Source organism: Balaenoptera acutorostrata, chromosome 7 (assembly GCF_949987535.1).
Source record: "Balaenoptera acutorostrata chromosome 7, mBalAcu1.1, whole genome shotgun sequence".
Classification (NCBI taxonomy): Eukaryota; Metazoa; Chordata; class Mammalia; order Artiodactyla; family Balaenopteridae; genus Balaenoptera; species Balaenoptera acutorostrata.
In genome coordinates, this window is record NC_080070.1 from 29,383,860 (window position 1) to 29,407,560 (window position 23,701).

General features: G+C 38.8%; 1 protein-coding gene across 14 annotated transcripts in view; it reads left to right on the top strand.

Moving 5' to 3' along the window:
• The window catches only part of CADPS2 (calcium dependent secretion activator 2), a 545,377-nt gene that overhangs the window by 429,073 nt on the left and 92,603 nt on the right, over positions 1-23,701 (top strand). For all 14 annotated transcript variants that reach the window (XM_057549848.1, XM_057549852.1, XM_057549849.1 and 11 more), the window contains one exon: positions 14,639-14,742. In XM_057549848.1, the coding sequence (XP_057405831.1) occupies positions 14,639-14,742 (104 nt within the window). The remainder of the gene's footprint in view (positions 1-14,638; positions 14,743-23,701) is intronic.

Consider the following 23,701-nt stretch of genomic DNA (forward strand, 5'->3'; position numbering starts at 1 on the left):
ACTCCTTATCTTTTGTCACTGGAATTGGTAGCAGTAGGTCAGGTGGTCAGTGTCTGTGGTATTATCAAAACAGGGCCTCAGCTGTGCTGCAGTGAGATGTTGATGAAAACAGGAAAGGGCTGAGCCACCCCCGCTCATCCCTTCACTCCTCTACATCCAAACCCTGTAGCCTGGTGAATTACAGGACTGTTGACCAAGTGCTGTTGCTTTGAATCTAACAAATTAATGGTGAATCCCTGTCCACAGGAGTTGCCTAATGACTTAGTAGGAAAAGGAAATTATCAGTGTTGGTTCTGTGTTGCCTGGAACTCTCTGCTCCAAAGCTTAAGCTTCTGTCTTTTCGAAGTCCCTGCAAAGGACACAAGGCTGCCCATCATCCCATTCTCTGTACCTCCAAATGATCATGAGCTCTCAAAGTAAAATTACTAGACTCCTAAGGAGTGCAGCTCTTAGTAAAGACAATAGGTGATATGTACCACCTGGAACTGATGGAGCAAGAATTTAAATTGAGCATAATACTCTCAAGGTGATACAGGAAGATGCTAGCTTGTCCCTTCTTGATGCAGGGACAAGAAGTCATGAAAAACCAAGTGGAAATATTGGGTATGAAAATAATATGGTTGTAAGAAAAACAGGATGCAGGATGAATATAGCTGAAGAACTTGTTAGTGACCTAGGAGATCAGAATGGGGGCTGCAGGAAAGAAGAAATAAGTAGACAATACAAAAGGAAAGCTAAGTGGTATGGAGAAGAGAAATAGAGTAAGACAGAATTCCATCAGACTGGTTAAGAAAAAGATGCAGATAAATATAGTATGAAAGAGAAAAAGTAACTAGAGACACAAAACAAAATAATAGAAGAGTATTGTGAACCAATACAAAATTGAAAGTCTCAAAAAACTGCGTATTGGTAAAGTCAGCACAAAAAACAAAACTCAAATAGGCCAATAAATTTTAAAGAAATTGAAATAGTTGTCAAAGATGTCCCATCCCCAAATTCCTAAACCCAGTTGTTTTAGGAGGTAAATTCTACCAAAGTTTTAAGGAACAAATAATTCCTATCCAAAATAGGTTCAATAAAATGGGAAGTGAGGGGAGTTCATTTCATGAAGCAAGTATAATCTTGATTCCCAAACCTGATAAAGACAATAGAATAAGAGAGAAATAGGGCTTCCCTGGTGGCACAGTGGTTAAGAATCCACCTGCCAATGCAGGGGACATGGGTTCAAGCCCTGGTCCGGGAAAATCCCACATGCCACGGAGCAACTAATCCCGCAAGCCACAACTACTGAGCCTGTGTGCCACAACTACTGAAGCCCACGCACCTAGAGCCTGTGCTCTGCAACAAGAGAAGCCACCGCAGTGAAAAGCCTGTGTGCCGCAGCGAAGCGTAGCCCCCACTCGCCGCAACTAGAGAAAGCCTGCGTGCAGCAACAAAGACCCAACGCAGCCAAAAATAAATAAATTTTTAAAAAAAGAATTATTATAGGTCCATTTCATTTAAGCATATATGCAAAATTCCTAGATATGATATTAGCTCACAAAATCCAACAGTGTATTTGTAAAATAATATATCAAAATCAGTGGGGTTTGTTCCAAGAATATAAAAGTGATTCAACATAAAAAAACTAAAAAAACTTAAAGATCACATGATCTCAATAGATATTTTTAAAAGGGTGAAACAGTTTAACACTTAGCCATAAAAAAAAAAAAATAGACTGTTAGCCTAGATAGACTTCCTTAGCTTTATAAAATCCATATAGGAAAAGACCTACAGTGAATATTTAATGAAGAAAGTTTAAAGGCATTCTCTAGGATTAGGAACAAGACAAGTACATACACTTTCATTTTTCACAGTACTGAGAGTCTCAGACTCTACATAAAAGAAACGAAAAAAAGGTGAATTAAAAGAATGGAAAGAGAGGAGATAAAACCATCATTGTTTGCAGATGAAATGATCATCTCCTTAGAATATTCTACAGGATCTAGATAGAGCCTACTAGATACAAAAGTTCAGTAAGGTTGTAAAGTCAACCTGTTAAAATCAATAGCCTTTCTCTACAACAGAGGTCCTCAAACTTTTTAGTTTCAGGACCCATCACACTCTTAAAAATTAACACAGATCCCAAAGAGCTTTTGTTTATGTAGGTTATATCTACCAATATTTACCATACTAGAAATAAATTTATAAAATGTTATTGTTTAAAAATAAATATAAACCCATTACTTGTCAACATAAAACATTTTTATGAAAAGAAAAAATTTCCAAAACAAACAAAAAACTATGTAGTGAGAAGTATACAGTGTTTTACCTTTTCGTACATCTCTTTAATGGCTTCCCTAATAGAAAACAGCTAGATTCTCATACCTGCTTCTGCATTCAGTCTACTGCAATATATTATTTTGGTTAAGACACGAAAAACAAATCTGGGCTTATATGTAGTTGAAAAGGGAGGAATATTTTAGAAAACTTTTCAGATAATTGTGGGTTTTCTTCTTTGATATTACACCAAAACTCAGCAAGTGGAAGTTTGTTACAGTTTAATTGAAATGTGAAGTCTGAAAGCACATCAATGAACTGTTCATGCTATTACATTAAATTCCACTGGTTTATCATGTATTTTGAATAGATCTTTCACCATGCATAATTTTTAACATTATGTATTGATTATTTGAAAAATATGCAGTGAATTGCGATCTTCTTAATGTTAACAAATATTATGTAATATCAAAAAATCACCCTTGTGAATATCACCCCGACTCATCAGAAGAGTCTTAAAGTATTAGGAAGCTGTCAAGCTCCTGACAGATACAAGTTTTCTAAAATTCTACTTTTCCTTAAAAGCTCCCATTTTATCATTGGCAACAAATACTATCTATTGTTTCCTTAAAGTGAGAGGTTTACTTCATTTTTCAGAAAGTGTCTACCAAATTTCCAAGTCTGAATAACCATACTTGTCAGTAGTCGAATGGTTCTCTGTGAAAGAAAACAAAAAGCAATTAGCTCAGCCCTGGACTCAAACAATCACACAAACAATTTTCCTCGAGATAGTCATCGTACTTCAGTACACAAAAGTGCTTTATGCAAACTTCTCATTTTGTCACAGATGATACTTTTTTAAATGTATACTCAAGCGTAGAGAGTCAATGAAATTAATAATTTTTTACTCTTTCCTCAAGGACATTCTTATGTAAAACTAGCTGTTTTTCTTGAGTGAATGGTGATAAAGAATACATGATGAGTATAATTTAGCACCATAACCTTGATTCATGCTGAGGTAACAGTTTTACTCACTATTGCTTTTGCATCATTACTGTAAATGTCAACAGAATTTAAAAGGCAAAACATTTTATTATGAAAGTACTTTTGACTATGCAGGCCCCCAAAAGGTCTTAGGGATCCACAGTGGTCCATGGACCACACTCAGAAACACTATTCTGCACCATCATTCAACTAGATAGATAGGTAGATAAATAGATAGATAAGGTACCTTTCATAGTAACCACCAAACTATAAGGCATCCAGGAGTTAACTTAGCCAGATTATACAAAACTTCCTAGACCTCTATAAAAAAAATTTTGAAATTCAAATAAAGATCACAGAGAGTGATGTAAATAGATGTAGAGACAGTTCATGCCCTTAAGAGAGATGACTTAATAATATATAAACTCTCCCCCCAAATTAATCTATAAAATCACTGCAATGTCCATCAGAATTCCAGGGTTTTTTTTTTAATTTGATAAAGTTACTTCAAAATTTAAGTAAAAGAATAAAGGATACTGGAAAACTGTATCACCTTAAGGAAAAAATAAAACAGTATGGAGACTTGCCTTGCCAGATACTAAGACAAATTACAAAACCATCACCAAAGCCCAGGATCAGGCAGATACTCCGAAGAGGAATATAGAGACAGAGTCATGTATAAATGGGAGACTGATATGCTTCGTTGAGAATAAAGTGGGACCACAAATCAGTATGGAAGAATGGGCTGTTTCAGAGATGTTAGAAAGAAGGGCTCACTAAATGGATTAAAATAAACTGAAGCCCTCTCTGATAAAAACGTGGTCTCCAGAGAGACCTCAAAGTATTGAAGAAAACATCTATCACTATAAATGCATCATTACTCTTTAATGTAACTATCTTCAACTAATATTTTTACCTTTTCACATCCTCAGTTTTCTAAGTTTCCAATTTACTTACTTCATTTTCTACATAGAATTGTCAACCAACCATCTATGCTTGAAAAAAATACTTCACACTCTGAAATGAAAGCTCCATGAACCACATTGACTCTCAAAGTTTCAGAAGAAGATGTAAAATAATGAGGTAAATGCACAAGATAATGTATCAGGAGTACTTAATTAAGTATATCCCAGATTCCTCAGGATCTGGAAAAATTATATTCTTCCAAAAGCTTCTCTTGGGTGAACATTTGCCTTCTGTAAAAATTCTTAGAACATAAGCACCTCCTGAGAAAACCAAACGTTTATGTAATATCTCTTTCAGTTTGTTCCTTACTGAGAACTATTCCCTCGGCCATGATCTGTAACACTCTGAGCAGCTCTTGCTAGAATCTTATCTCCTTCCTCTGAAGATGCATGGAAATCTCATTACAAGTGTTCAACACCTGTTCCCTAAAAGGTCTCAGAAATGATGTCAGGTTATTCAGCTCACTTGACAGTGTGTCATGTATTTTTTGTGTTTTTGTTTTATTTTTACTTTTATATGGAATGTGATTTACAGATAAATGCAGCCTTGAAATAGCAAGCTTTCCTCCTTTCATGAGCAATTCTGTAGAATTTATCATTCTCTAAATCCAGGGTTTGAAACCAACTGATTGATGACCCTCTTATTTATTTACTAACACATGTCAACAGGTAACCAAGTGACATGCAGCAGTGTGGCTTCTGCAGCACCTTGTTAATCCGAGTAGTTTAGATGTATTAAAAAGTCTTTTCACTTGGACAAAACGAGAGTAATGCAAACTGACAGATTTCACCTCTTTATTTCTCAACAGAGTTTGTAAGTACTCAAAGCCTAGACAGATGACTAGTTTGGGAAATTAGGGAGATTTCTTGTAGACCACAGCGAAGTGGTCGTAGAGCTTCAAGCACTCAATATAAAGACCTAATTGAAGAATTTGTAGTGCTGGATTTTTTTCAAAAGGGAAACCTATAAAATATCCCTGAGGCATCATCAGTGCATATACACACACATTCACGGTGGCAGGCAGACCCACGATGTTAAAACCAACCATAGAAATACTCAGGATGTCACCAAGCCCAACCCTACTCTCTACACTTGGTCTTTACACTTGTCCAGCTAGGAGACTTTCTCCAAATCTTGGCATCAAATACTTTATCACCATTAATGCATGAGCTGGCGGCTCTAACAGATCTTGATTATGTGTCAAAGGAAACAAAGACATACGTACAGACGTCAAGATCTTTTGACTAATTTCTTAGCACCCAAGGCTACAAATCTTCAAATTATCTCTTTCATACTGTGGTTGCTGTGTCTGGGAAACTTCTCATTTCTTCTCCTTCAGCTTGCCTCCCAGCTGGCAAGCCTCTGGAGTGCCTTTCACCTTAACCATTGCTCACTCCTGAACAAACCGTCTTCACCCCCATTGCCTCACTGGATCCTGCTTGCCTAACCCACACTGTTCACAGGCAGACTTTCTCCTTGAGGATGGAGAAAAGAGTATAAGGGGCAGAAGTATAAGTGTGGAGGTGTGAAGGTATTCCCTTTATGTGGGAATGTAACAAATGACCATGGAAAGGCTGCTTGTTTCAGGTAAATGTAATTAGAAGACAAGAAGGTCTAGGCATGAAATTTAAGATGCTATAGGCTTTAATTATATGATAATTTACTATTGGCATAGCATAATTGAGATTATTCTGATGGTTTTCAATTTCTGAATCTGAATTATATTGGGGAGAAGTAAATACGGTATATATATATATATATATGAAGAGCAATAAACCAGGGAAGGGACCATTTCTCAGTTTCAGCTGCTGAATGTAATCTGTGTATGTGAAATACAGATATAGCTATCATGGCTAAAGACCAGTCTTTAGAAAAGCCCCTGTTATGCAACTAGCTGACAAAACTGCCAGTGGAAGAAAATTTCTGCTGTCATTAGAATCCTACCACATAGTTCTAGCCAGAGCTAACCAGAGCAAAGTAAATATGCATGTGAAAATTTTTTTCTCTTTCAAGCCTTCATAGACTCTGCAGTCAGATGCAGATATTTTCTTCCTGTGAGATCTTAGATCTTCTGGTTTCACAGATTTAAGGAGAGCTAGAATCTCAACAGCTAAAAGGACTAAGTTAAAACTTTAATAAAACTCAAACAAAGGTGTCTGTTTTTCCAATCTTGTTTTTTTTTTTTTTTTTTTTCTTTTTTGGCCGCACTGCACGACATCTCAGTTCCCCGACCAGGGATTGAACCCGGGCCATGGCAGTGAAAGCCCAGAATCTTAACCGTGAGGCCACCAGGGAACCCCCCTATTTCTCCACTCCTATAAATCACATAATTATAAAAGCCTGTGACAAATGTTAAACCAAATAATATTAAATTGTGTGTGTGTATCCTAATAATCCTCTCTCTGTAATTCCATCACCATCATGCCTTTAAGATCTTAAGAGGCGACGATGCCTCCATATTCCTCCTCAAGGAAGGTTCACAAAGTGTCACTGCCATTTACCTCCAGCGGTATCTGACTTCGTATGGCCTGTCACTCATGGATCACCATGGGCTGTTGGCTTATGGAGATTTGCTCAGTTTGCATCCAGTTTGACTGCCATTGCCATTGCCTCTGGTCCAGTGTCCAATTCTCCTTTGCTCTGTAGCTGACCATTTCCTTAAAAATGAACTTATTGATGCGAAAGATAATCCAGGTAAAGCAGCTAATGTGACTGTGACTGCAGGACAGTTATTCGAAAGCACTGTATCATTAGCATGGTTAATTCCAAGGAGATATTAACTGCAACTGTTGGTTTAAATGACAGGGTCATTAAACAAGTTGGCCCCAAAGGGAGCCTTGGAATTAGGAGGCCACAGACCTATTGTTTTCAAACATCTGTGGCCATTGGTATTCTCATGGATTTTAAACATCCGTAGGCAGGCCGTAACATCGTAGATTATTTTCATTCATCTAAGGACTGTCCAATTATGTACCTCATCCTATCTGGGATAACATTACTGAAGATGTGTTCCGATTCTACACAAAAGTCACCTTTTCCCTAAAATGAAGTTTATGTAAAGATATAGCTTGATTTGGGGTAGGTAAAGGAGGAAATAATCTGAAGGTTAAACAGGTCATCTTTGTTTTTCATAAACACTAGTAGTTCTCAAAGTGCATTGCCCAAACCAGCACCATCAGCATCTCCTGGGAACTGCGAGTTCTTTGACCCCACGCGAGACCTTCTGAATCTAAAAACTCTAGGGGTAGTGCTGTCAATCGGTGTTTTAACAAGCCCTCCATGTGATTCTGGTGCATGATGAAGTTGCGAACTACAGACCTATACTGAAAATACCCCATTCATTGATTAGAGTGATGTATTATGCCTGGCACTCATAGAACCATAATAGGTTGCAGTCAGACAAGCCAAGAGAGAGTCAGTGATACACCATCCTTTTGCATCAGTTGACAGTACCAAGTCTTGGGGTGTCAGATACTGGGCAAGTATAGGTCAGGTTGGAGAAGTGGGGTTTAGATTTAGATACCGCCTCTCTCCTGGATTCTGAGGTGGTCTTCTTAGCCAGCAAGTTATATACTATTCCCTCTAGGGGACTACGTCGAGGGAGATTCCCCCCCCCCCGCCCCCCAACCTGGAATCATCTAACCTAGTCACAAGCTCTAAAAGTGGCAGACAGGTGGGAGGGAGAGGGGTTGTTTTGCTTAATGGGAAAGTGTTTGATCTCCTGCCCTCCTTCCCTCTTGGGTTGAAAAGGCCCATGAGTATTGAGATCTGGCAGGGGTAGGACTCCCAAGGGCCTAGCTGTACTAGACTCTGGTACTGTATCACTCACCACAGGTTGCTATGCCTGGAGCTAAAGGATGGGTCAGAAAAATCTCAATAGAATTTACACTTTCCAACTGAGTCCTCAGTCTGGGTCATGGGAAGAGGGAGAACACTGATCCCAGACAAGAATTAAGGTTTAAATTAGGACAGACTAGGGAGCCAGTAGAAATTCCCTGAGCCAGCTGGGCTGGCCTAAAGGGGTGTATGAATGGAAAAAGGCATTTAAGATGGAGGTGGCAGCTCAGATGGAACCATTTCTGAGCTCTCTAATTGGTACAAATCATGTATGTGCCCATAGCAGTGTGCAACGTGTGTGCGTAATGTGGTATTGCCCTATGTTTTTGTAAGAGGGTGAGGTGGATGGTGGGAGCAGTCACTGTCTATTTTGGTGGAGAAGGGGCACAAGGAAATAGAGGGGTCCATGCCACCATTTCTCATCGGGGTCTGTGGGTAGATAAGTTTTTCTGACCAGCAGTCCACAGAGAGGGTCCTTGCTACTGAATGACCTTTAGGGTTTCAGGTAGAAGAACTCAGGTGTTGTACCCTTGGCCCAACTTCCTTGTTTAGTTAAACCTCACAAGGCAAAGCCTCACTACTTGGGTCTCCACAGTGTCCCGTGCAGATGCTTCCATGTTGCTGATCTCCTTACTCCTTCCAAACTGTAGGCCTTCCTTTAACTCCTTTCTCTAGAAAGTAGTCATTTCCCCATTTTCTCCCCCTCTTTCCTCTTCTTTATTTTCCTTTTTTTCCCCAGGACCTGCAGATCTCCCCAGAGTCTTTTCTTCAGGCATACAAGTTTCTTACCTCAGTTACCTCCTGAATGTCAGGGCTTTCTCCCCATTCATCTGATTTTTGTCCTTTAGAGGGAGGGAGTTCTTTGTCTTCAGATGGGAGGAGGAAAAAGATGGGAGACTTCAATGTCAGACTGCTGCTTTCTCTGATCTAATGTTCCTGAACTCAAACACCCACCCACTAAAAGGATAATTTGATTCTGAAGAACTCCATATATTACACATGAGCAATTTAAAGCCCTCTTTTTGATATATCTTTGATCCTATTTCTTGCAAGCTAGTAACTCTTTTCTTGCATATTGAATGCATTTAATTCACTCTTTATCAGAGCTTTATTATAGAACTTCCTCATATTGACCAAAAATGCATGGGATGCAGCTCTATCCTCTACTTTATAAACTGGTTAGGGAAAGAGATACATAAATTGTTTGAAGGCAGAAATACTGTTTTGTTCATCATTTTATCCCCTCAGTTATTAGTACAGTACCTTACATGCAATATATGTTTGTTGAATCAAATTCAGGGCCCCAAAATCTGGGGATGTTGAAGAACCAGCAAGAAATCTTAGCAGAAAGGAGGAGATATGGGGATGTATGTATATGTATAGCTGATTCACTTTGTTATAAAGCAGAAACTAACACACCATTGTAAAGCAATTATACTCCAATAAAGATGTTTAAAAAAAAAAAGGAAATCTTAGCACATATATAGGAATTATATGTTGGTGCACTCTAGCTGTTATCATGACCTAGATGCAGAGGAGAGTAGACAAGGCAGTACTGCAGTGGGATTATTGCCATAGCCCTTCAATCCAACACCATCTTGAATTCTAGTCCTTGTTTAGCTGCAAGTACAGATACAATCAGTCTGTTAAAAGTTAAGGTCAAATACATTTCAAATTTCTATGTATCTTATATGGAGAAAAATGGACTGAAATGATTTTACTGGTCTTCTCCCCATATCCCCTTACAACCTTCACAGTGAGCATCATAGTGTATCCAATGTGACAGGCAGTGGCAGGAAAGGAGGCAGCCAAGGAGAGAATGCTGAGAGTATGCACCCTCTTTGAAGCAGGGGAGCAGAGTTAAAGCCTGCTAACACACAATGGTCAGGCTGTCTTCTTACATTTCCCCACCTCCGACTTTTTTTTCCAGTGAGATCTCTTCTTAAATGTACAGATGAGCATAATTAAAAGGAGTTGCTTTGAGGAGCCAAGAAGTGTTGCCATAGAAAAGTAAAAGTGTTCCAGAATGAAGAAATATCCTAGCCAAGAGCAATACATTGAAATTCATCAAGAAACCTTGCTACTTTGGGTATATTTGTTTTAAATGCCACTATTTGAAATGTGTTACCAACTATCAGCAACTTGGCGTGAAGCTTGAAGAATATAGAGGCATCTGTAATGCTGTAGAAATGTTGCAAAAAGAGGGAGAGTGGACATTTTAAGGGGGAATTCTCAAATATTCACAGTGCTCAGAATTTTAATGGAGCTATTGATAACCTTGTTATCTAGTAGAGTTCTAGCTACAAAATGCATTAAACTTCTTGGCTGTAGTCAAATGAGTGGCAGCCAGAGATGGCATACATAGTGTACTTGATAAACATGCTGTTTATTTAAAGTATTAGAGTGGTCATTATGTTCAAGTACAAAGTTTTGATCCTCTCAGTAAATTTAATCTAGAAAGAATAAAGTGTTTCAGACTGTTTTTAAGTTTCAGTAGAGCACAGGGTACTCTGTGAGTTTTTCCTTAAGAGAGTGTCAAATGTAAAAGCTGGACTTGATATATTCACACATAAACAGAAATAAGTTTTCAGGTTGCTTCCTTGATTCTTTCCCATTATTGCCTACTTGTGGCTAAGGATATGGTGACTTTATAAACTCAAACTTTCAGCTATTTCAGAAGTTTACATTGAACATATATATTCAGTTGAGTGTGTGTATGTGTGTGTATGTTAATCCTATTCAGGGAATTTGAAAATGGAAAAGAATTCAAGTCACTGTATTATCACTGTTTTAACCTCTCCAAGACACTTTTCCCTAATCTGGAAATGGGGCTCCTGATTCCCTAACTTTCAGAATGGTTTTAGGGGTACAGTAAATAATGTACTAAAGTATGTAGGAAAAATAAGTTTCTCTTCTGTGATCAAAACAATTACATTTTGTTGCCTTTCCCTTTCCTCATGAAGTTGAAATGATATAATCCAACATAGGTAAAGCCCAAAATGTATAGGAAGCATAGACTCTGTTAGCTAGAAGGAATCTTAGAGCATATATGGTTCAATGATTCTTACCATTTGTTTGGCTCATGGACTACTTTGAGAATCTGAAAGTTATGATCCTTCACTCCCCCAAAAATGCCTCTATACATAAAAATTAGCATATAATTTTAAGGGGTTCAAGGACTCCCTAAAACCTATTCCTAACCCCTAGGGTTAAGAATCCTCAACTTAATTCAACACCCTCAATCTAAAGGTGGAGGGACTTCCCTGGTGGCACAGTGGTTAACAATCCGCCTGCCAATGCAGGGGACACGGGTTCGATCCCTGGTCTGGGAAGATCCCACATGCCACAGAGCAACTAAGTTTGTGCTCCACAACTACTGAGCCTGCACTCTAGAGCCCACGAGCCGCAACTACTAAGCCCGTGTGTGACAACCACTGAAGCCCCTGCTCCTAGAGCCCGTGCTCCGCAACAAGAGAAGCCACTGCAATGAAGAGTAGCTCCCGCTCGCCACAACTAGAGAAAGCCCATGCGCAGCAACAAAGACCCAATGCAGCCAAAAAAACACAAAAACCAAAAAGTCTAAAGATGGAAAAATTAAAGAATATAAGTGATACGCTCTTGAGAATTAAAAATTATTTTGAAAACTCTTCCCCAAAAGTCTCTAATAATTTAAGAACACAGCTTTCATCAATTATTTGAGCAGTGTCCTTGGACTACAGCTGTATTTCACTGGTGGACTTGCTGTCTCGTCCACCCTTGGTTTGTGAGTGACAGAAGAGCTATTTGCAATCCCACACAAAGTGAAATGAAATAATTTGGGTATTGATTCTATTTTTAACATGCCCTTTCCCAAAGATTATACTACCACATTCTCAGTAAACGTTCATGAAGTACCTGTCATGGTCCAAAGCCTATTCAAGATAGTGAGAGCACAAGATCATGAGACCCAGTTTCTGACTGATCTGCGCCTGGTCTAGTAACAGCTCATGAGCTGGTAATAGGGGAACCCAGAGGGAGGAGCGACTCATCCAGCCCCAGAACTTGGAGAAGGTCCTACATTTAAGGTAGCATTAAAGCTGTGTCTTGAATGATGACTAGGAGTTTTCCAGGCAAAGGATCCAGGTATCCTAACTCCCTGTGCATGCAGATTTTACAATGCGCCACTTTCCTTTTAGTTTAGAATAATTTGCTTACTTTAAATTTTATGTGCATGGTAATTAGGTGGGGTGGCCCATCGAAGACCCATTTGGTAGTTTCATCAACCACACATCTTCATTCTTTGAGCCATGCAATCTCCAAACCTTAAGGTCATTGTCCTCTCTGACCTGCAATTTCTAGTCACTCACAAAGGCTTGCAAATCCTTTCTTCAAAGCGTCCCTTCTACCTTTCTCTTCTTTTCTGTTCCCATTACCGTCTTCCCATAGTTCTCCATACACTAGACCTGGTCCCCACCAGTCCTTCCTTGTACTGCACAACCACAAATACGTTTTCCCAAAATTAATTTATTCCGAAGCCCGGCAAAGAAACGGTTGCTCCAGGTTACCAGATAGGATATAGTTACTGAGTCTATTTATTTTCTTACTTAAAGCCTGCCACGATCCAACCTCAGGCTCCTCACCCATCATTTCCCAGAACTTTTTTACTCCAGCCAGGCAAGTGCAGGGTAGAGATGCTAAGAGCCCACACCAAGTCAGGTCTCACCTTTACCACATGTTAGCTGTTGCATTTCATCTCTCCAAGCTTGTTTCCTCATCTACGACTTATATGAATAACTAACCAAACGGCTTAAAGCTGTTAGGAAAGTTAGTGTGATGACACATGGGAAGAGCCTGGTGCTGGGTCTGACACGTAATTGGCTCTCAATAAATGGTGACGTTTGTAGCCACCTTCGTCATCACCTTCCTCTGAAATGCACCACATCTCTGACATGCAAGCACTTCTAGAAACCCTTCCTCCTCTTACCCAGGTCATTTGCTTCTCCTTTAGGACCTGCTTCAGGTTCTGCTTATCTTCCCACTGATATCCACCCCCCTAAATACACCTGCTCCCAGCAGTCTCTCCTACCATCCCCTGCCTCCCCTCTGTTTGCTTTACACTGTTTCCAAACTTTGAAGTTTCCTCACTGCAATAGCGAGAGCTGCCCCCAAGCGGAGCAGACTGTCGTGCAAAGTCACAAGCCTCCTTGACTTCACCCTCGTTTGAGGATGTTGAAGTGATCATGAAACTGAGGGGAGGTTGGGTAGTGGATGTCTAAGGATCCCAGCAGTAGTGATTTTTTGGAGTCTGAGTGGTGTAAGAGCAGGGACATGTCTTCTACTTCCTCGTAGTTCCCACAGCTAAGATTATTGTAGGCACACTCAACTCTGTTGTGTTTGGTGGACTGTTTTCCTGAAGAATCATCCTACTCTTTGATCCGTGACAGATGAGCAGTGGCTTTAATCCTGCAGGGGAGTTTGGGAGGATGTGTATCAGGGTTGGAGGATGGGAAACCCCACGTGCATCACACTGTGACCCATAGTGAGCTTATAAAAAGTGTTTAATGAACAAGCACCAATCATAGGCTGTTTCACTGAATCATTGTATGTCCCTTGGGAACAAATTAAGAGCAAATGGAAGTCTTCCAAAGTTAAGGCTGAAGTTATAAGGAGATGTAGAGGGAATAGATCTCTTGCCCAGCCCCTGCCAAAAAAAAAAAAACAAAACTCCTTAGGTTCCACAGAAAAAGCTCTTTATCTAAACATTTTATTTCTCTTCCTTACGATCTCCATACAGGGGCAAAGAGAGAGTCCAGAAATGTTTATCTTTAGTATCCTTACTGGAAACTCTATTCCTCACATTTTTGAAACAGTTTCATTACACAGGGCACCTCTAATTTTTGCCAGTTCGTTTTATCTCTGAAATCAACTGCTTTGCCTTCTCTGTTGCTGGATTTCAGCTGCACTTAATCTCATTGTGGCCTGGCCTTTTTATACCAGTTTGCTGTAATGCTGAGAGAACCTTCAGCTTCAAAGAATGGCTCTTCACCCCTCCCCAGTTGGAGGGGAGGAAATCAGTTAATTGCAGCCTGTCAGAGTTGTTTTAGGTGACTTTGTACTTCTTCCATTTAAGATCAACATGAACCTTAGACATTTCAGGCTGGAAATTTAAATAGCAACAGAAAAGCCTGCGTTTCGCTAATGCCAGGAATGACTCATCTGGTGAGAATGGTATTGTATTGATAATACAATACAGAGAGAAGGAAAAGACTGTGGTATCTGCCTTTCTTTGTATTTCTGACCTTGAGGAGAATTATAACTTGTTTGTTGCAGAAGTTGAGCATCTCATGTGCTGATGCACCTGTTAGTTCTAATATGTTAAATGGCAAAGCACTTGCAGTTTCCCATGATTGCTTTGTGGGTGAAATATTTTCTGCAATCTGGTGAACTGATTTTTTTTTAAAGACTGTATTCATTTGTATTTCTTGTCTCTCTTATTTCTCAAAAATATGCTTTCTCATTCTATTTCAACACCCTGGTCTCATCATTAACATCTTAGAATCTGCTTGGCTTTTTATTTTCAAGGTAACATTATTATGATTTGTTTTTAACGCAGAGACCATGAACCAGGCGACTCCTGCTAGGAAGCTGGAAGAGGTTCTTCATCTAGCAGAGCTCTGCATAGAAGTCTTACAGCAGAATGAAGAGCATCATGCAGAGGTGATGGCTTGTTTTTTTTGTTTTTTGTTTTTGGCTTGTTTTAACTGTCACATAAAGCGTCACATTATGCTTTACCATAGTGGGAACAGCACTGAAGAAGTGGCTTTTGATACACATCTGGCCATTTATCTACAGAAAACTGAGAACATGTGTGCATCTCCTGGAAATATAACTCCTATATGTTACAAAGGAATTGTATATGTATATAATTTAGTATCTGTTCCTGACAACTGTCTTCCTGTGAGGAACATGGGAAAACTTATGGGATCTGCCTAAGGTGTACAACTAGTTAAGAAGCAGAGCTGGAACACGAACCCCCATCTTGTGATGCCAGATCACTTGCTTTTCCCCCTGTGCCCTGATTGCTTTAGTTTAGAAATGTAAGTTAATCAATGTTCAAAAGGAAACGTAGTGATAAACTATAGGACACCAAAATTGAATAGAAGACGTTCAGAACTGTATGATTGATAACTCCAGTCTTTCACTTTTACCATCAAACTTTTCTTTAAATTTTCACTAAACCTTCATTTTTAATAAATTTTTAAAAGTTCTAGTGCTAATTATATACTGACATTCACTAAAAATATAGAATGGTATTTCATCAGGCAAACTGCTTATTCTGAGACTTAAAAGTGTCATTCTTTCTAATAGCCATGAGTTTATTTTAAAAAACAAGAGTTTTCTGACTGAATCAGGTAGGGAAAATGTGTAGGATTAAATACATGTAATAAATTTCAGTGCCCTAACAGTGCTTTTATTCTTGAGGAAGCACGTGAAATGAGTAAGTATGAAAAAGACAAGATACAGAAGAATTTATAGAATATTTATGTTTAATGAAGCCTTGTTCTCAAAAATATAAGAAACTACAGGAAGTACGTTTTAAGCAAATTCTCAGAAAAGAATATTCATGAAACCTTGCTATAGATAACTAAGATTTATTGTATCTGGTTATAAATATGATCATTCAAAACATCTGCTTTTAGCTCAGACTGTGGAATCTAGCTTTTACCTTGCATCTGTCATGTGTGAACTTGTTATGGATATTTTATTTTAAACTGAAGAAACAGCTGCTTCAGTAATTTGAAGTGAATTCCCAGGAGGAGCTTTTCTAGGCTAATACTACCGCTATGTTACAATGAAAATGATTATATGATAAAATGTATGTATGTGTTGTCTTTTGTCTTTTGTTAAAAGGCATTATCATCAGAGTATTAGACCTTTTTGAATTAAAAAAAAATTTCTGATTGGGTATCCAATTTCATCTAAACAGGTACATCTAGTATTCCTATACATTTCCCAAAAATTACATTTAATTTTCCTGCACTAATAAGGAAAATAATAACTCTCCTGTCTTTTAAATGTAATTAGCATTATATACTCCCTGCAACCACTACATGCTTGTTAAAGTACAATGTATCCAAACACAATTAAAATGTAAATATTACTTATTTTCTAATCCACAAAAATACAGTTGACTTTTTTGAACAGGGATAATCAAAACTCATAAATGTAACTCAACTATATGCCAAAATATAGAAGTGTTATGATGACCTCTTTTTAAAATGCTTTGTAACACTATGACATGTCTTCATTTCACAATGCTTCCAAATTCTTGGGATTCTTCAGGGAAGAGAGGTGAGTAAAATTGTTTTCACCATTTTTCTAGCATGGAATAACTCTTTTATGTGAAGATAAGATAGAAACACCCTCTGGTTACACTTTTAAAGCCACCTTAGTCCCTCTCCTTGGAATTAACGACTGTATTTCTTTAAATGGGCAACTCTTTGTTGTACTGTTTCCGTGAATGTGTCTTATTAGTAATTGCATGCATAATTATTGCTGGCCATCTAAGTACAGGCCAGCTGAGAGGATTTTGTCAGTTTGGTTTTGGTTTTATCTTCTAGTGTTTTTTTTTGGACTTTTTCTTTTTTTAACCAGGAGATCCAGCTTTTCCTTTGAACAATATTGGGGGGTGAATTGATCTGATTCCAAAGTCGTTTCCACAGTGAATTGATGGACTGCATTGTACACTGATCTTGATTTTGCTGAATGTCCAGGCTAGACTTGACTGCACAAAAGAGGACCCGGCCCGGCTCCCTTGGTGAAGGTTAATGCGTCTGCCTCAGAGACCTTCAAGTGGCCGTGTGTCAGCACCTCTCGTTTCCCTTCTCCTTCCCTCCGCAGGGGCGGTTCACTTCACAAGGCCAAGAGGTTGTTTCTGTCCTTCAGCAATTTCTCAGTTAAGCAGGCTTCACGTCCTTCAGATCTTTGACAGTAACTTGCTCATAAGACAGTCCTCCCTTCTCTCTGAAGGCCTCTCCACCTCTCCCCTCAGGCTTCTCTTCTGAATTTCTGTGTTTTCTTTTGAGAAAGACAGTTTAAGCTCCTTCCCAGAAAATCTTGAAGGACGTCTTCTACATTCCCGTGATGAGACTGTGTCTGACCAGAAACTTAGACAAACTGATCCGACAGCTGTCCATCCAAGGCCGCTCACTCTGACAAAGGCGGCAAGTCCCAGATGCCGACTAGAAAGCCTTAGGCTCTCACCAGCGCACCCCCTCCAGACACACGCACCGCTTTCCTGCTAAGAAAGCTTGCCAGTTGCACAGCTGGTCAGTGACGGCGTGAAGACGCAGGCCAACTCCAGACTCCACACTTTCCAGGGGACCTCACTGCTATTGCTTGGTTTCAGTAGAATGGCAGGTATGGGTGCCTTGTCCTAGTTCTGCCGGCAGGTTTGACACTGAGCATCGTAGCAGGGATATAAGTGCAGAGAGGAGGATGACGGTGCAAGCCTGGAGATGTCCCTTCTGTTCTGTCAGGCTCTTCTCCTGGCATATCTTGGGACTCTGCTCTGGGGATGGAGGGCTGGAAATATCCCTCAGTGAAGGGCCAGAGAGAGAGGCAACATGATCGATATGAGCACAGCTCAGGTTGTTACTTTGTGATTTATTGTTGCAGCAGAATCTTAATTGAAGGTCCCTAAGATATTTTAAATATGATATTGTCCACCATATCAGTGACACCGTAGGCCAGGGGGATGTCTGGCAGTAATTCGGTATTTGCAACTTAGCTCTCGGTTCACTGTCAGTGGTTGATGCATCCTGCCCTGCAGCTGGCTGGGTTCCAGGCTGCTCCAGCAGCAGAGTCAGGGCAGGGAGAGGAGTTCAGTATGGACACACATATTTGTGCGTGTGGTCATTCACATGAACATCGGTGTGTGGACCAGATTATGCATCTGGATGGGTTCTAACATAAAGAGAATGGATGTTTGATTTTTTAATTTTTTTCCATTGTGTTCACTTCCTCATATCCTTATTCCTCTCTACTACCATGCACATCTAAGGACCATCTTAAAGTGTAGTTATACAAAACTTGATCATAGACAAGATCTGTTTACTATCTACTACTAACTAAATTGCACTCATCTCAACAGTTGAGTTCATCTTAATTGCATAGTATTTATATCTGGATAGCCAGTGAGATAAATCGACATTTTTTTTTTTTTAGGACGGGTTTAGGGTTAGGTTAGCCTGTGGTCCAACAAATGTTCCTCTTTTTGGAAGAAGATGACCAGTAAGTGGCTTTCATACAACTAAGCTACAGGGGCAGAATTCAATTTGCAGCAGTGACTCTCAAACGAAACTGCATCGGCAAAAATATCCTACCAGAAATGTTTGTTAGTCACTCACTGACTTATAAATGTATAATATTAAGAGTAGCACTTTACCCCAACATGTTTTGAAGCATTTTCAGTTCTTCATCCCACTTGGTTATTTCAATATTTATATTCATCTATGAACACAATTGGGAAAGATTTTCGTGAATCAAGAGTGCAGAAAACTTATGATTCGTTTGGCAGTAGTTTAGGTGTCACCCAGTTTAGTTTAGTCCATTCTGCTGGCTCTTCAAAAGCACTTAAATATTTCTAGAATATGACCCCTTAGCATTATGTTGCTCTATGTGTATGCTGGGGGTTGTGGTGATACCCTAGACACTGGACCGTCTCCAGGGCTTTTAGGATCATCTACAAAATACAGGATTGCAAGCTGATCTTTTCTTGGGGGGAAAAAAGCACGTAATACATTCCAAAATCAGACGTGCTATTTTTGCTCATTTATGCAGCCATATTTTTTGTGGTGTTTTAAATTATGAAATGTTTGCTATATTTTGAGGGTAAAAGTAATCAGAAGCCTAAGACCTCAAAGAAATTCGAAGGTATATAAAGAAATCAGACCGTTAAAAGATGCTCTGGCAAGAAAAAAATCAGAGGACATTAACACTGGTCTGATCTGCAAAACTAGGCCGACAGACAGGCCCTGTGCCATGTGTAGTTAATTAAGAAGAGGCTGTATGTGTAAGAGCTTGGTCTCTACTCTCCAGCTGACCTGGATTCAAATTATTGCTCTGTTACCTACCAACTTTATGACTTTGGGCAAGTTCTTTAATCTCTGAGTTTGCTAACCTATAAGATAAGGATAATTATACCATCTACCTGAAAGGAATAAGTAAGATAATGTATAAAAAGCCTCTCGAATAGTACAGTAAACCCCCTACATATGAACCTTCAAGTTGCTAACTTTCAAAGATGCGAACATACGTTCTCATGTCCAATCACGTAAGTTAGTTCACCTGCCTGGTGTACATTGTCACGTGTGTGCATCCTCTACAGGTGGTTGTGCTTTTGTGTACTTTAGTGTACACAACTGTATAGAGTACAGTAGTACAGTATCTTTATTTCAAGCTAGATCTACAAGAGGACAACTTCACCTCCTCCTTGCAGCACAAGGAGCTTACCAATAAAGACCTGATGGAATTGGAGGCCCAGAGAAAGGACGAAGAGAGACAAGAGGAAGAAGTAACTCAAGAATGAAGAGATTCACGATGCAGGAAATGGCAAGGGGATTTTCTTTATTTGAGGAGGCACTGTTAGTTTTTGAGGCACGGGACCTGAATGTAGAACAGTACATGAAGGTTGCAGCAGCCATTCAGAATGCAATCCAGTGCTACCATGTCATCTATGATGAGAAGAAGCGAGCTACTACCTAGACATCACTGGATCTTTTTTTCAAGAGGGTAGATAGAATTGGATCCAGCAAGGAACCAGAACCTGTGCCATCAGCGTCGGGCGTGAGTGAAATTGCAGGTTGCTCTCCGTCTCCTATTGCTGATGACCCTTCAGCTCTACCATCTCCCGCCTCCTCTCCCTCCTCCAGTCAGTAACTCTTCCTGCCTGTTCACTTGATGCCAGCCCCTGTATGCCAGCTGTTGTACTGTACTACTGTACTTTTCAAGGTACTGTACTGTAAGATTAAAAATGTTTATTTTTTGTTTATTTGTTTTTTATGTATTATTTGTGTGAAAAGTATTATAAACCTATTACAGTACAGTACTATATAGCCGATTGTGTTAGTTGGGTACCTAGGCTAACTTTGTTGGACTTAGCAAACAAATTGGACTTACAAACGCACTCTTGCAATGGAACTCATTTGTATGTAGGAGACTTACTGTACCTGGCACATAGAAACTATTCCATTCATGTTGGATATCATTATTTTTAAAATATCTAAAGTCACATTATAAGATTTGTGTGAATTTTGACTCATTGTTATGTTACTGATAATGATTCGTTTTTTTAATTTTGTACAGCAAGAGATTTTCATATTCCTTGACTTTTCCAAACAGCCCTGGAGGAGGCTGGTACAAGTATTGTTATTACCAATTTGCAGATGAGGAAATGGAAATCCACCCAGGGAACTGATTTGCCCACGATCACTTAAATCTCACCAAGTTCAAAAGCTCAGTACTCTGCTTCCAGTTTCAGGGATAGTCTTACCTGCCACTATTTTCAACTACTCTGAGTAAACAGACACGGCTTTCAAAGTATTGTCACCCTGCCACAAATATTGTTCGCACTGTACAAGATTTATTTATTGTTAGAACTTTGATAGAAATAGTATGGCTAAAGGATTACAATCAAGTTTTGTTTTGTATTTCCCTCTTAATCAAGTTAAACATTGCCTTCTGCCTGTGCTGTCTCATTTACACTAATTAGTGGCTTAGCTTTAGAGCCAAGATCACTCTAACCTAGATAATCGTGACTTTTGATTGGTGCCCTACAGATGGGTGTGTTTCTGAGAAGGGTTTTCTCCTCCCTGGTGGAGCCCCTCATGCCGTGGAGCGCCTCCCAGGAAGTGGCGCTCTAGGAAGGAAATTATATAGCCTCTCCTCTTACTACCAACCCGGGGTGCGAGGACTGCCACCCAGAGGGATGGCAAAAAGCAGGAGGGGACAGGTGAGATAACTGACCCTGTGTTCTCAAGGTAATAACCTGCAACCCTTGCTTTTCGTTTTCAAAGACAGTGGTTCCTTAAAGCTTTCTCTGGTCATCATTAGAACAATAAGCATTCGTCACAGGTTGGCTTACGTTCATTAGGAATAACATCATCAGAGATACAATTTGAAACATAAATATATACTTCTGCAAAACATAACAAAAATTTCCAGTTGATAGCAAAGTCTCGCCAACCTGAAGCTGATTTTTTTAAAGAAGATTATCTTCCATCGTGTTCCATTCCCCTACTGCGACTCTTAAAAAGAGCTTTGGAAATTTTTCTCAGAGTCTTGATACAATCTTGACCTAACGTGGCTGTTACTGTCTTAATTTTAACCTTTCGCAAAGGTATTGGTTGTGAACTGGAAGTGAGACTTTGAAAATGTCTCTCTTTGTGGTGCTGCATTTTCAGTAGCATTTCTATCCTGCTCTACTCAGAGGGAGGAATCTCGGATTCTTCTTGTCTATGTCACCAACCCAGCTCTAAAAGACAGGAGCAAGGTATATGCAATGAAATTGTGTATGCTATTTTATTTTTTTCCTTTTATATTATTGTCATATACCCATTCTATTAGAAATTTAAACAAAAAGTATTCAAATATAATATTTTCAAAGAGCAATAGCTTGGTTTACATAGAACATACCACTTCCAGCAGGTTTTCACATTCAGATGTTTATACAGCAAAGTCGAAGTTATATGCTTTGAGCCAACCATTAAAAATGTTCCTACCTCTGTAGTCTGTGATCTGTACTACACCACTCTTTTTTCTAGCCAGTGTTTTCTTCAGTTTCCATCTGCTAATTAGTTACACGGTAATGTTTTTTATAAACATATTGAACATTATTATTGTGACAGAAGTTTTTAAGAAAATACTCAATATGTCAATATTTTATAATCCACCTTTTTTTGGTTTGTGGTTTGACTCTTTTTGTTATAATCTAATTTACACTGGAGGGAATTGAATGGAGTTGTGCAACCACAAATCTCACATGTTCTTAGAAAGTTCTTGAAAGTAAGTATGGACTTCTCTGAGTATATAGTATGATTAAACATTTATTAAAAGTTACTTTTAATTGGAAGAATAACAAAAACATCTGTATCACAGAAATGTGTGTACTTTGTAGTTATTTGGTTACAAAATTATAACGCTTATCAAAATTAAATGAAAATAAGGGGGAAAAGACCTGAGAGACATTTCACTAAAAACAGTATAAAGAGAGCCCTAAAACATATGTAAAATGTTAAACTCATCAAAATTAGACAAATGCAAATTAAAACAAAACTGAGATACAATAGCCAGAGAAGTCCACATTATTTTTTTGAGTGTGATAAGAACACTTAACATAAGATACACCCTCTAAGCAAAATGTTAGGCATACAATACAGTGTTGTTAACCATAGGCACTGCAGTGTATGTGGACCTCTAGGATGTGTTCATCTTCTATAACTGAATCTTTGTACCCTTTCACTAATACCTCCCTTTTTCTCTCTTTCCCCAGACATTCTACTCTCTGCTTCTATGAAATTGACTATTTTAGATTCCTCATATAAGTGGGATCATACAGTATTTGTCCTTCTGTGTCTGGCTTATTATACTTAACATAATATCCTCCAGGTTCAACCATGTTGCCACAAATGGCATGATCCCCTTCTTTTTTCAGGCTGAAAAATATCCCATTGTATATAAACATCATATTTTATTTTCCATTCATTCATTTGTGGACATTTAGGTTGCTTCTGTGTCTTAGCTATTGTGACTAATACTGCATTGACCGTGGTAGAATATGTATCTCTTTGAGATCCTTATTTCAGTTCCTTTAGATATATACCCAGAAGTGGAATTGATGGGTCATATGATAGTTCTATTTTTAATTTTTTGAGGAACCTTCAACTGTTTTCCATAGTGACTGCACCAATTTACATTCCTACCAACAGTGTACAAGGGTTCTCTCCTCTACATCCTCAACAAAACTCACCTTTTGTTTTGTTTTTTTTAATAATAGCCATTCTGACAGGTGTGAGGTGATATCTCATTGTGGTTTTGATTTGCATTTGAAAATCAAATGATGGTTAGTGATGTTGAGGACCTTTTCATATACCTGTTGGCCATTTGTTAGTCTTCTTTGGAGAAATGTCTGTTTGGTCACATGTCCATCTTTTAATCAGGTTATTTCTTTTTTTGCTTTGAGTTTTAGGAGTGTATTATATATTTTGGATACTAACCCTTTATCCAGTATATGGCTTACAAATATTTTCTCCCATTCCTTTGTTGATTGTTTTCTTTACTGTGCATTAGCTTTTTAGTTTGATGATTTGCCTGTTTTTGCTTATGTTGTCTGTGCTTTTGGTGTCATATCTAAGAAATCGTTGCCAAGGCAAAGTTAAGAAGCTTTCTCTCTGTATTTTCTCCCAGGAGTTTCACAGTTTCATGTCTTAAGTTTAAATATTTAATGCGTTTTGAGTTGATTTTTGTATATGGTGTAAAACAAGGGTCCAGTTTAATTCTTTTGCTTGTGGATATCCAGTTTTCCCAGCACCATTTATTGAAGGGACTGTCCTTTCCTCGTTGTATATTCTTGTCACCCTTGTTGAAGATTAGTTGATCATATATGTGTGGGTTTATT